At 44.5% G+C, this 15,000-nt stretch overlaps 2 protein-coding genes across 2 annotated transcripts in view; both read left to right on the top strand.

The window, feature by feature from the left end:
- LOC117444913 (mitotic checkpoint serine/threonine-protein kinase BUB1-like) overlaps positions 1-1,332 on the top strand; it is a 9,003-nt gene extending 7,671 nt beyond the window's left edge. Inside the window, exons 6-8 of the mRNA XM_034080302.2 lie at positions 1-56; positions 156-262; positions 1,143-1,332. The exon at positions 1-56 is cut by the window's left edge and continues 122 nt beyond it. Coding sequence (XP_033936193.2) covers positions 1-56; positions 156-262; positions 1,143-1,332 — 353 coding nt within the window. The remainder of the gene's footprint in view (positions 57-155; positions 263-1,142) is intronic.
- A 9,343-nt stretch (positions 1,333-10,675) lies between these two features.
- Positions 10,676-13,528, top strand: LOC139433695 (lactoylglutathione lyase-like). Its single transcript, XM_071202814.1, has 3 exons — positions 10,676-10,771; positions 11,302-11,384; positions 13,369-13,528. The coding sequence occupies exons 1-3, from the start codon at positions 10,700-10,702 to the stop codon at positions 13,526-13,528; spliced, it is 315 nt and encodes a 104-aa protein (XP_071058915.1). The 5' UTR covers positions 10,676-10,699.
- The last annotated feature ends 1,472 nt before the right edge of the window (positions 13,529-15,000 follow it).

Below are 15,000 nucleotides of genomic sequence, written 5' to 3'. Positions count from 1 at the left end.
TGACGTCCGGCTTCCAGTGCAGCGAGATGCTGGTGGGGAAGCCCTGGAGCTACCAGGTGAGAGAGGGGAGCATGCCATAGCCTTGATCTACAGACGGGAAGTGAAACATCGTGCCGGCTCTCTCGAGGTCTCACGGTGTCTTTGCGTGTTTTCAGACGGATTACTTCGGGATAGCGGGCACGGTGTTCTGCATGCTGTTCGGGACGTACATGCAGGTGACGAGTGAAGGCGGAGAGTGGAAGACCAACGGAGTATTCAGAAGGTAATTCAGCCGTAGAGATGGCGTTGTCGCTTCACGGCAGTGCGTACAGAGAAAGGTAAATAGAGAAAGAACAGAACATGTTAAATATAATGTATTCATCAAATGCTAAATATAAAATACCGTCAGCCTCGTTCTTCTAAATCCAGGTTTTCTATACATTTGATTTAATCTTCAATCCTGGTTTGCAAATGTGATCTGATCTGGAGGATGGGAAGAAAGCTTTCCTGAACGATCAACTTGAATATTAGAAGTTAGCTATTTACTTTCAAGCGAGCTAACGCTGCTGTCTATCTGCAGACCTCTCTTCTGTACGTAGCACTCAATGCTAAGTAAGCTACTTATAGTTGATTAGGACCCCATCAGCTGGTGCAGAACAGCTGATCTTCCTGGGTCCACGAATAGCATAAAACGTGACATTCGACAGCACGTTACAGACAACGATACAAATCGTGTACGGCGTCAATTTTCCTTCAAACAGTGACTTCCATATCGACCGTCACACACGGCTTATTTCCTGATTCCCCTTTTCCTTGGAAAGAAATAAATAATAATAGTGATTTTACAAATGTCTCTCTTCGCTTCTTTTAGAGTAAAACAAACTAATTAAGCTACTTAAGCGTCTGCGATCTATCTAACAAGCTAAAGACCTCTCTTCTGTACGTAGCACTTAATGCTAATTAAGCTAGTTAGCGAATGTTAGCTAGCTAGCTATCGCTAACTTGGTGGCTCTGGGTTAACCCCCTATGCTTCGACCTAAGATGAGATAAAAAGTGCCTCATCGATCCCTATGCGGGACGCAGCAAGGCATTACACATTTAAAAAGTCCAGAGTAATTTAAAAAACATTGTTGACGTGGGCTTTGTTTCCTCTTCCTCCTCAGGAACCCTCACCGTGACCTCTGGCTGGATTTCTTCCACTGTCTCCTGAATTCCCCCCCGATCGGCGCCCTGCAGAAGCTCCGCCTCCGATTGACCTCCGTCCTGCAGCAGGACTATAGCAACAAACTGCCCTCTCTAAAGAGCCGCCTGACCGTGCTGCTGCTGGAGAACAAGAAAACTGCCAGGAGATGAGGAGGAGGAGGAGGAGGAGGAGGAGGAGGAGGAGGAGGAGGAGGAAGAAGAAGATGAGGAGGAGGAGGAGGAAGAAGATGAAGAAGATGAGGAGGAGGAGGAGGAGGAGGAAGAAGGAGGAGGAGGAGGAGGAGGAGGAGGAGGAGGAGGAGACCAAGATCCTCCTTCAAATTTTTTATTTTTAACATTTTAGAATCTGTACAAATGTAAATATTGTTTGGTTGCTTTTTTTTTAACTTTTATCTGCTCACGATTGTTTGTCGTTGTAATAAAATAAAACGTGATTTCAGGAAAAAGTTTGAGAGATTTTTGGTTTGAAATTTGGAGCCAGGTTCAAATGAGATCTGGAAACCCTCGGGCTCAGTATTATTTGCCCTTTGCATCCATTCGTGTTTGAGACGGGACTCAACCGGTTTCTTTCCCTGATACCCAGGAACATGCTGATCAGATTCCTTACTGTATAAATACCTTCCTTTTTACACTGATTCTACTTTCCATCTTTGCAGGCGATCATTGTTCCATCGTTTGTCTTAAATATCGGTTAAATTAAAGTACCACTCTTTAAAGTATATCTCATTTGACCACCAGATGTCACTAAAGTCATGTTTTACTTCTTCACAAACTCGCTTTCATGTTCAAAAAGCTCTATTGTTCTCATACTGCCTGCCTTTTCACCCTCTGTCTGAAACCAGAACCCAGTCTGCTCTGATTGGTTAGCTGGCCAGCTCTGTTGTGATTGGCTTAGAGGTAGGACTGCAATTAATCGTATTTTAATCACGATTATGGCTTGCGACGATTATGAAAACGGCATAATTGACTAAATACGATTATTTTGCTGGGTGTGCTTTCGCCCCTCCCTAAAAGCCCACTCGGCCACGTGGGAGTGACGTGTTGTGAGTGTTCAGCGCGAGCGAAGATGTCAGAACAAGAGCAGCAACTCGTTAAGAAGAAGGGCAAAACTATTTCCACTATTTGCCATTACATTTCACATCGCTAAAGATATGTGCCCAGTTAGCACTGTTAGCAACCAGGGCTTCAAGCAACGTGTCAACACGTTGGACAAGCGTTACGCGATGCCGTCTCGGTATTATTCCAGCAGGTCTGCGCTGCCTGCACTATATGACACATGCCGTGGGGAAGTTGAGAGAGATGTGGCTTCAGCTGACTACTTTGCCACCACTACAGACCTATGGTCGAGCCCTAAGGTGCTCAACCAGTCGATCGCGAGATGTGTCTAAAAATAGAACAACAATATTCTGTTTTATCGTTAATGTCCTGTAACATAATCTTCCTGTGCCAGAATAATGCACTTGAACGCATCACAGCTTTGTGATTGGCCGGCGTCACCCCATGTGTCGGGGCGTGGCTGAGGGTCTTCAGTCCAGGTGGCTTGTCTCCTGCCTGCGCTCATCTCTGAAACCAGACCATGTCAACAGGCTGAGATGGCGTGAGCAGCCCTACCAGCATGTGCCATGGTGGCCTACACACTTTAATTTGGTCTTAAATTGTAGTTCAACATTTATCTCCTGTTCTTCTGGACCGTGACGGTGGGCCAGCCTTCAGCGTTTGACTGAGTGGAATAATGAATATGTTTTACCAACATGTTGCTATATGTTAGGGAGTGTTCAGGTTGTGACCGTGCACTGCATCATATTTGATTTAATTTATTTTGGTCTAATTTATTTTTATTTATCATATTAATAATATATGTTTAGTTTGGTTTTGGAAGTGCGCTCCAACATATTTGTTGATCTTGTTTATTGGTAAAATATTATTTGTTTTAAAGTTCAATAAAAGTTCAATGAATAATCGTCAAAATAATCGTGATATAAATTCTTGACCCAAATAATCGTGATTATGATTTTTGCCATAATCGCACAGCCCTACTTAGAGGTGTCCCGCCCCTTAGCCTATCACGTCCAATGTGTTGTGAGAGTGTGGCTGTTTCTCAAAGTCGAGTACGCTTCCTTGGTAGGACATGTCCTTCCGAGTCAGTTCCTTCAGAAGCGAGGCAAGAATCCTTCCTGGCATTCGGAGAACGAAGAATGGAACAGGCGAACAGGTGTGCGTCGTATGAGAGGCCCCGCCTTACATTATCTGCCAAAGATTTGGGAAATATGTCCGTGTGCAAAGCATTGTGGGGATTTTAAGACCGCGGAGGATACACTGGGTTGTTTCTCAATGTCGAGGAAAGCTGCTCCAGAGCCACTATTTCATGGATGCTACGTCATCGAGTGCCGCCGAAGGACTGTTTCAATGTCCAGGATACTTGGAATTCTACCGAGGCCGGCGTACTTCGTTGCGGGAAATGTCGAGGCTGCACATGTGTATCCTCCGCGGTCTTAAAATCCCCGCAATGCTTTGCGCACGGACTAATTTCTAAATCTGAGGCGGAAATCGTGCTCCATTGAAGGCGGGGCCTCGCATATGACGCACACCTGTTAGCCTGTTCCACCAATCTTCGTTTTCCGAGGCTAGGAAGGATTCTTGCTTCAACTTCTGAAGCAAGTGACTCGGAAGACATGTGCTACCAAGCAAGCGTACTCGACATCGAGAAACACCCACTGGTGCATCCTCGAAATTTCCCGCAACGAAGGATTCAGTCCTCTGTAGAATTCCAAGCATCCTGGACATTGGAACAGTCCTTCGGCGGGACTCGATAACGTAGCATTCTTGAAATAGTGGCTCTGGAGCATCCTTCCTCGACATTGATTAACACCCTGGCCGTGTCTCATTTCAAAGATTCCCCCTCCTCGACTCCTCGACTCCTCGACTCCTCTGTCCTTCGGTAGTGACCCGGAAATGGATTTCAGCGCGCCATGTTGAAGGACATCTAATTTCTCTAAATGCACTTCGAGGAGAGAGGAGAGAGGAGGCTCTCTGGAGGAGCTATAACCGAGGAGACACTGGCCGTTTCTCAATCGCGAGGATGCTTGCTTGGTAGCACATGTCTTCCGAGTCACTTCCTTCAGAAGCTAGGCAAGAATCCTTCCTGACATTCGGAAAACGAAGAGTGGAACAGGCTAGCAAGTGTGCGTCATATGAGAGGCCATATCCAGTCTCTGATAGTGTTACGTTATTATGAGAGTGCTCTCATACTTGTTTGATTCTGAAATTGTGTGTGTGTGTGTGTGTGTGTGTGTGTGTGTGTGTGTGTGTGTGTGTGTGTGTGTGTGTGTGTGTGTGTGTGTGTGTGGATATGCAGCACATTAACATGTTAATAGCACTTAATGACAGAATGAAAATGTAAAACGAAAAAAGCGATCATGAAAATGTTTCTAATAAATGAAGAAAATGCTTTGTGTCCACGTTGTTGTTCAGATGAATCTCATGTTTGAAACTAAATGAAACGTGAATTGAAACAAACCACGGTATAAACTGAGGTTCATGTGTTTTCTTCACTCCGCTGGGAAACGGCTCTCATGTCGAGAAGCATCAGATCAGTGCATGCACTGCCTCGTCCAATCAGTGAGCGATACACAGTAAGGGGGCGGGGCGAGTGTCTGAGGATTTCATCGAAGGATGGTCTGGTGGCTCCTCGATCCTCTGGCAGAAATAAGGCCACTGGGACGATACTCAAGATGGCGCAGACAAATCAACTTCCGGTGAGACCGAGGAGCGAGGAAATGAGAAATAAGAGAAGTGAGAAGGGCCCACTTTCCGATCTGCAGCTCTGCCCGATCTGCAGTGCGCATGTGCGAGATGTTCCGCTATATCGGACAACTACGTACGGCAACCCAAGATGGACATTTGACACAGTGGCTTTTGGCAAAGCTCAAAAATAAAACTCGAGAGAGAGATGAGTTATTGTTGTTACGACGTGACTTCAGTATTATTTAACAACTCTTTTTATTGGGCTCTTTTATTTGGGGTTCAGTACGTTGTCAGAATAAGTGAGGAATGGATTTAACTTCTGTTAGACAGCCATATGCCACATGTTTGCACACATTCACAGTAAATATTTATTCAGTGTGATCACACTTCTGCCAAAACCTGGGAAATCAAATGACAAGTGCGAAGATATGCGCCCTATAAGCCTCCTAAACTCAGACTTGAAGATACTTTGTAAGATCTTGGCAAGGAGACTGGAAGGCCTGCTGCCGGAAATTATAAAAGAGGATCAAAATGGGTTCATGGTTGGCCGTCAGGGATTTCACAATGTGAGACGGGTTTTGAACGTTCTCCATGACCAAAGGGGGGCCGGATACGGCTCTCTTGGCATTAGACGCTGAGAAAGCTTTTGACAGGGTGGAATGGTCCCATTTGTTTGAACTTCTTGTCCGCTTTGGCTTTGGGGAGAAGTTTTGTAATTGGGTAAAACTTTTATACAACGACCCGTATGCAGAAATAATTACAAATAATATCATATCAAAGCCGATAAGGATCGGTAGGGGCTGGAGACAAGGTTGTTCTCTATCCCCCCTTCTTTTCTTAATCGCAATTGAACCATTTGCTGTTGCTGTGAGAGAGCACACGATGATTTCAGGCATACATGTGAGAGGGGTTGACCATCGAATAGCTCTTTACGCTGATGACGGGATTCTCTTCCTTAGAAATCTGGAGAACTCTATACCGGCTCTTATGGATCTGATTCAAGGGTTCAGCCAAATACCAAATTCAAAATCCTCCATCATCCTTAACTCGGAGGAAAGGTCTAACCCACCCAAACATGCTGGTCATCTTAGAACAGTAAATACTTTCCTTACTTGGGTATTCAGATTGTCCCCAAATTGGAAGATATTGTGAACTCTAACTATAATCCGACTATAGAGTCTATTTCCAAATCAGTTGATAGATGGTCAAACCTTCCGATCTCTCTAATGGGTAGAATTAATATACTCAAGATGAATGTTCTCCCCAAGCTTTTATATTTATTTCAAAACATCCCCCTGCCACCCCCACCAGATCTTTTTCCGAGAATGAAGAGAATGTTTAGTAATTGTATCTGGAACAACAGACGCCCCAGGCTCCGTTTGTCTCTTTTGTACTTGCCTTATGATGGAGGAGGATTACAGTTCCCTAACATGTTGTGGTACTACTGGGCAGCTCAGCTGAGGACATTGATGTTGTACTACACAGAGGAGAGGCCTCCGGTGTGGAGGGATGTTGAGTCTTGCTCCTTAAAGCTCCCACTTCCTACTTATCTATACTCTGACAACCCTAAAAACCTTAAAAAAACTACAACTAACCCTATAGTTAAAAATATGATTGGTGTCTGGCAGGAGGTTAACACATATATGAACGAACCCTCTTCTCTCTCCGGGTTCAGCCCGATCTGGGGAAATACTCTCTTTGTGCCAGGGAATGCCGATGGAGGTTTTAGACTATGGGCGGAAAAGGGGGTGGGGCAGTTAAAAGACATGTTTGGAAGTGATAATGAGAAGTTTTTATCATTTGAGGAACTTGTCAGTAAACACGAAATTCCTCGTAAACATTTTTTTAAATACTTGCAACTCAGGAGCTTTGTAGGAGCGAACCGGGACCGACCCATGCTGGCCCCTCCTCTGTCCATATTGGAGAAAGTTTTAATAAAAAACCCCTTTGGGAAGGGCATCATATCTGAACTCTACGATCTCCTGCTGGCGTTCTCCTCAGAATCCTCGAACTCTAGACTCAATGCTTGGAAAAATGACTTACAGGAAAATCTAACATTGGAACAGGAGCACAGCTTGTAAGGCGGCCCAAACACAGACGGGTAATACGCGTCTAAAGCTTCTGCAATACAAGTGGCTAATGAGAGTGTACATTACACCAGAAAAATTGAATAAATGTAACGCTAATATCCCAGACACGTGCACCCAGGCCCGCCTTAACCTGCCATCAGGCCCTGGGGCTGGTGGCTTTGTAGGCCCCCTATTTAAACAACAAATCAAAGTCATGTCCTCGGCAGGCTCTGTGACCGCACTTCTCCACCCTGCTCTGCGCCTGGTCCTCTCCTCCAGACGAGTGACGTATCGGGCCTCCCTCGTGTATCTGTCCGGTTGCCGTTGGCTCCCCTCCACGTAGCAAGTCCTCGTCGTCCTCTCATCTCCTCCAACGGATAATGTCCCTCCTGTCTGTTTTTCCTCTCCCGCTACTCCATCGCTATCAGAACCAGACGGCCTACTTGGCTCCGAGGCCCCGCGGCCGGCACCGCTGCCGCTCGGTACAGAACTTATCTGTCCTTCCTCCTCATCTGTCCTTCCTCCTCATCTGTCCTCCCTCCTCATCTGTCCTTCCTCCTCACCCGGCCTACAGGTTTAAAATAACCTGTAGGCTTCGGCTGCTTTGTAACAGCTGCTTGTCTCCAAACTCCTTTCCCCTCAACAATTTCCTTTCCCGAGCGCCACTCTCAAACTTTGTCTTCTCAAACTTTCTCTCCTAAACAACCTTCATCCGTCACTCAATCACTCGCAGTTTGAATAAGTCACATGTGAACCATGTTCTCATTCTGATTGGCTGTTACGTGGCGCCCACTGACTGTTACGAAGTCATCTCTGGAATCCATCGATCTGATTGGTTAGCAGAGCAAATGATCAAAATACTACGGAGGGAAGATATTTTCGTTTGGTTTACTGGTCTGGGGGAAGCTCGCGAGTGTGTGTGTGTGTGTGTGTGTGTGTGTGTGTGTGTGTGTGTGTGTATTTTTGCATTTGTGTGTATTGTGTTTGTTTCCTGGGGAAAACCCTCAGGAGAAACACCGGCTGTTGTTCTGCCTGCTGTGACGTCAAGTTACTCCGCTCTCCACTTGTAATGATGCCGAAGCTTCAAAGTTGTATTTATCTTCTGAATTTGCCGAAACAAGTTTAATATTCTGAAAGCCAAGACTTTGTTTATTTGAAACCAGATGAAAACAAACTGTAACGGACCCTGCCGTGTTATCTCTGATTACTAAACGCCTTATTCATCATGTCAGCCGGAGGGGGGGGGGGGGCTGTCATCTTCCCTTTACAAGCTTCAAACATGTATTTATCGTGATTTTGGAAATAAAAGTTTCATATTCTGAAAGCCAAGACTTTGTTTATTTAAATGTTTTTTAAAAACATCCGAAATAAAAAACTTTTTTTTTTTAATTAAACTTTTTTTTAAAACGTTTTGATTGGCTCATGATAGGCCCCTGATCTCCGTAGGCCCCTGATCTCCGTAGGCCCCTGATCTCCGTAGGCCCCTGGGCTTCAGCATTAAGGCGGCCCTGCGTACACCAGATGTGGGGAAGGAAAAGGCACACTGTTTCATTGTATGTGGTTATGTCCAAGAATAAAGGAATTCTGGGAAGAGGTTAGGGTGACGGTACAGAATATTTTAGCGATCAGCTTAAAGCTGGAACCAAAAATGTTCCTACTTGGCCTATATCCGGATGGACATAACATACAACGTTATAAACAAGTTTTTATAGATATATGTTTACTCCAAGCAAAAAGAGTGATTGCCTTAACATGGAAAGAGCTGGGCAAACCTAGTGTTGCACAGTGGGTTAGGGAACTTTCTTTATGTCTGCCTTTAGAAAAAATCACTTACATTCTCAAAGACAAACAAGAACTGTTCCAGAAGGTCTGGGGACGTTTTATAGAGTACACCAAGAACAACGACCTATCTCAATTTCTGAACGAAACTGGGGCAGGATAATTCTATAATGTGCTCCAATATGGTAAAATGTAAATGACTGATATCCTCTGTAGAAATACGGTCCTATTGCTGGAAAACTCGATGATTGCCGATGTGTTAGAGTGCCCTTGTGGTATGTACCAATTTAATTTAGTGTTGCTACTTTTCTTTAATGTAAAGTAGTTGTCCTGTGTATATATGTATTGCTTTTGGCTCTATGTCTTCGTCCTATGTGATTTTTTGTAAACTGAAAATCAATAAACATATTGAAGAAGAAAAAAGAAAAATGTATTCAGTATGATAGCTGTCCTGAACCCCAACGGGTTGCCGTCCGGAGCTCTCCAATGTGGCGGACCATCTCGCACATGCGCACTGCAGATCGGGTAGTGACACCCTCCTCTCTCCTCGGCTCCTCCGCTCGCATCTCCTGTGGGCGGGACTAAGACACGAGGATAGGAGTCGAGGAGGGGAATCTCAGAAACGAGCCACGGCCCCTGTGTTTACTGAGTGTGTGGAATCGGGGTGTGTTCAGTCACCAACAGGCTCAGACCCGTCTCGACCCGACACACATCTTCCAGAAGAGTTTAGATAGAAGCACATTTACGAGAAGCACCCTGAGTGGCTCTAAAGTGGACTCCTTCATGTGTTAGTAACCCTGAAGTGGCTCTAAAGTGGACTCCTTCATGTGTTAGTAACCCTGAGTGGCTCTAAAGTGGACTCCTTCATGTGGTTTGAAATAGGATAAGATATAATAAACACAGATGTTTAATAAAGGGGGAAAACTGGCACTAATGTAAAGCATTGTTTTCTTGCCATCATTAAAGTGTATTTAGGCTCTACACCAACATAAATATGAAATGAGCTGTTTTTTAAAAGTTTAAATCAATCTTATCTGTAATAATTATTTATCTTTTATTTATTATATTATTACATTTATATATATTTATTTATTTTTATATATCTTTTTAATATTTATTAGGGAATTTTCACTTAATGATTATCCATGTTTTATTTATTTTCATTTAATTTATTTATATAATTATTATTTGTATACATTTATTTTATTATTGTTAATTATTTTGTATTATTTATTTATTTTGATTATTTAATAGGGAATTTTCTATAAATTATTATTTGTTTTATTTATTTATTATTATTTTTTTAAACAATTTTTTTTAATTATTATTTAGTATTTATTTATATTTTTTTAATATATTTGTAACTTTATTATTCTTTGTGGATTTTTCTCTTTTTATTTCCTGCTCCGCTGCATTTCTCTTTAAAGTCTTGGGCGTTTCCTTCCTAGAGTTCAGTCACCTGAAGGCATCACAGAAACACCTGGCTGTAACTCCGCCCTGCTGCATTCAGGTCCTGTCGGAAGTTTCTAAACCGGGACTTCTCTGTGATACCTTAGGAGAAAGGTGTTGTTTAGTAGCAGAGAAGAGGCAAATACACAGATTAAATACAAATAAAAACGATATTACGGAATGAGATGGACTATAACAAGTCTTAAAAAGTTAAATTATAGTTACTTGTAGCAATTATATGACTTTTTATAATACGGAAATATCTAAAAAGTTCTAAAAAAGCGAACATGAGCGCATCATCCCGCTGTGGATCTGGAATAACTAATAATTCATAAGTTAAAATATCAGAAATGCACACAAAAACAACCATAAACCAGCCAGGGAAACCTGTTTCTCACATCTCAGATATTTTTCCGAGCTGCACCTGAACGCATCGCCACAGAGAAGAAGGCAGTGGTGCGTTCATTGTCAGAAAGATGGCGTCTCAAGGAGGAATGTCTGAAGAAGCAGTCTCTGCAGCCTGTAAAGAGGGAGACCCCATCACCAGGGTGAGAGAAACAATACATATATATATATATTATATTACATTTTATATATATATATATAAAATACATCTGATTTAATGAGAATAAATGTCTACTTTATTTCATGACGGAGCTTTTTTATAGGTGTGTCCCAGTCTGACCTGGGTGTGAAAAGCTCAACACATTAAACGAACCACTCAAAAAGTGTTATTTTTGCATCACACACACACACACACACACACACACACACACACACACACACACACACACACACACACACACACACACACACACACACACACACACACACACACACACACACACACACACACACACACACACACACACACACACACACACTGCACCAGCCACTTTTCGACAGTCTTTGCACTACTGTTCATATTTTTAGTGTAATTTATTCCCCCTCCGTTTTAAAGTCTGTTGTGTTGTACATTTGCCCTCTGATCGATGCCTCTCCGTGTGCACGTGTATGAACTGTCTGTTGGATTATGTGTGTATGTAAGTACAGTAAAGTATCTGAATACTTGCTTCAGGACTTCATGATGCAGCAGACGATGCTCCGAGTGAAAGACCCGGTCAGATCTCTGGATTTCTACACGCGAGTCCTCGGGATGACGTGAGTCCTCGAAAGCTCCGACTTCTGTCAGAGCGAAGTTATCGGAGGATCCTCGAAAGAGTTTGACTTCATTCACGCTGCTTTCTTTAACCTGAAAACCATGCAATGTTTTGACAGTGAAGGCATCGAAGTGGGACGAGTGCCCCTTTCACACCAACGCCTTTTCTGGAGCCTGAAAAGTGCCGGGTTTTCCTGTTCACACCGAGCGGCGCCGCCTCTTAGCTCCGGGATCCGGTTCACTTCCAGCTCCACAAAATTGTCGGTCTAGAGCAGGGGTTCTCAAAGTGCGGCCCGCGGGCCAACGGCGGCCCTCGGAAATGTTTCTGGCGGCCCGCGATAGTTAACGTGACACGCTGCAATGCATGCGTTATATTTGAATCCTCCGTGGTCGTATCGAGTAAGAATTAGAATGGGATTTAAGAATGGTGAAACTGCGCCCCCTGGGTTGTCATTCCTAAATTATGAATGACAGCTTGTGGAAAGTTTGCGAGACGACTGGTTGCACGGCAACTAGGCATCTCGCGAGTTGCGGTTAAGCGAAAAATCTGTTGTAAGTGATCAGAATCAGAAACGGGAGTTAGCTCGCGATTCTAGCTAGTCGCTGTCTGGAGATAACTGTGTGTCCTCTGCACGTTCTTAATGTAGACTGCATGTATAATTGGTTAGTTCAATAAAGAAAGGATTTGTTTTGGAATTATTTTGTGTTCCGTTTTTTCTTGGGCGGCCCTCAATCCAACATTGGCCCTCACTCATCAACACTTTGAGAACCCCTGGTCCAGAGGCAAGAGCTTCGGAGCTAAGAGGCGGCGTCGCTTACGTCTCTCTACGTTGAGGCGTGCAGGAAACTCTTTATACACTTTATAAAGTCAGGCAGCACCAACCAGGCTTCGTGTGGTTCTGTTTATCTGTGCCTTACTTTGACCATCCGTTCACTGTTATCGATCATTGTGGAGAGAGGCAGACGTGTTGTTTTGTATTATTGCAGCTATCGGATGCAAGTAGTCAGTTTAGCTTCGGTTGCTATGCCAACATCACCCGTTTTATACCATAGACACTTTCATAACAGCGTTGTGATGCCAAACCGTGTCAATTCAGACGGACACACATTCACTTAGGCTAAGGGGAACTGGGGATATGCATCAGCTGCTTGTGTGAGTCGGACAGTGAATACTTTAGAGCGGCCGCTGCAGTGTGAGCTAACCGGGAGCTAACGGGAGAATACACTCCCGTGGAAGAGCAGCACTGCAGTGTGAGCTAACGGGAGCTAACGGGAGAATACACTCCCGTGGAAGAGCAGCACTGCAGCGGTCGGTAAATGCTGCAGAAACACATTAATAAACAATGAACCACGGCACTCTGGAGCAAAGTATAAGGCTGGAGAAGTCGTTATTCAATTTATTCTGGCTTCGTGTGATTAAAAGCAACACGATCATCGACCCGACGCAGTTGTTGTTGTTGTTGTTGTTGTGAGCTGCCGTTGGGGGGCAAATCAGCGATGTACACGTTGACGTCATGACGCGGCACCAGTCGGGTCTGGGCGGTGTGAACAGAGCGGGAGCTGAACGGCGCTGGTGTGAAAGACTCATGAATCCTGTTTTCCAGTTCTTGGATTCTGACGGTTTTTCTCAAAATTCAGTTTTTTTGTCTCAAAATTCTCACCTTTTTCTAAAATGTCTGACTTTTAAAACAAATGTTGAACAGAAATAACGGTTTGGCTTCTCTACGACTGAAGTTACGGGAAGATCATTGAATATATTTCATTTAACTTACGCTGCTACAGAAAGTCATGCAATGTTTTAGCACCAAGCCTCACTGGATCCCATGTTTTACAGGAATAACGGTCGCATTATTTTTTTTGTTCTGGGATTAAAATCAGAATTAAATAAATAATAAATAAATAAATAATTCAGATTATTTAAGTTTTACAGAAACGTTTGAAAGTCTGATCGGGCGTGAAAGCGTGCACTAAACGTGTTTTCTCCAGTCTGCTGCAGAAGATCGATTTCCCCTCGATGCGTTTCACTCTCTACTTTTTGGGCTTCGAGGAAAAGTCGGACATTCCCGAAGAAATCAAGGAGCGAACGGCCTGGACGTTCAGCCGCAGAGCCACCATCGAATTCACACAGTACGAAACACACACCTGAGACACACCTGAGAAACACACCTGAGACACACACCTGAGACACACACCTGAGACACACACCTGAGACACACACCTGAGACACACACCTGAGACACACACCTGAGACACACCTGAGAAACACACCTGAGACACACACCTGAGACACACACCTGAGACACACACCTGAAACACACACCTGAGACACACACCTGATACACACCTGATACACACACCTGAGACACACACCTGAAACACACACTGATACACACACCTGAGACACACACCTGAAACACACACCTGATACACACACCTGAAACACACACCTGAGACACACACCTGAGACACACACTGATACACACACCTGACACACACCTGAAACACCCTGATACACACACCTGAAACACACACCTGAGACACACACCTGAGACACACACCTGAGACACACACCTGAAACACACACTGATACACACACCTGAGACACACACCTGAGACACACACCTGAGACACACACTGAAACACACACTGATAACACACCTGACACACCTGAGACACACACCTGACACACACCTGAGAAACACACCTGAGACACACCTGAGACACACACCTGAGACACACACCTGAGACACACCTGAGACACACACCTGAAACACACACTGATACACACACCTGACACACACCTGAGACACACACCTGACACACACCTGAAACACACCTGAGACACACCTGAGACACACACCTGAGACACACACCTGAGACACACACCTGAAACACACACCTGATTACACACACCTGAAACACACCTGACACACACACACCTGAAACACACCTGACACACACACCTGACACACACACACACACACACACGACACACACACACCTGAAACACACACCGGATTACACACACCTGATACACACCTGAAACACACCTGACACACACACCTGATACACACCTGACACACCTGACACACACACCTGATACACACCTGAGACACACACCTGAAACACACCTGAAACACACACCTGACACACACACCTGAAACACACACTGACACACACCTGACACACACACCTGACACACACCTGACACACACACCTGATACACACCTGAAACACACCTGACACACACACCTGATACACACCTGAAACACACCTGACACACACCTGACACACCTGAGACACACACCTGAAACACACACTGAAACACACACCTGACACACACCTGACACACACACCTGAAACACACACCTGACACACACCTGACACACACACCTGAAACACACACTGACACACACCTGACACACACACCTGACACACACCTGAAACACACACCTGATACACACACCTGACACACACCTGAAACACACACTGACACACACACCTGACACACACACTGACACACACCTGACACACACTGAAACACACACCTGACACACACACCTGAACACACACCTGACACACACACTGACACACACACCTGACACACACCTGAAACAC

The sequence above is a fragment of the Pseudochaenichthys georgianus genome, unplaced genomic scaffold (genome assembly GCF_902827115.2).
Source record: "Pseudochaenichthys georgianus unplaced genomic scaffold, fPseGeo1.2 scaffold_994_arrow_ctg1, whole genome shotgun sequence".
NCBI classification, from domain to species: domain Eukaryota; kingdom Metazoa; phylum Chordata; class Actinopteri; order Perciformes; family Channichthyidae; genus Pseudochaenichthys; species Pseudochaenichthys georgianus.
The sequence above is the reverse complement of the archived record's forward strand: the minus strand, read 5'-3'. Positions and strand labels throughout refer to the sequence as shown.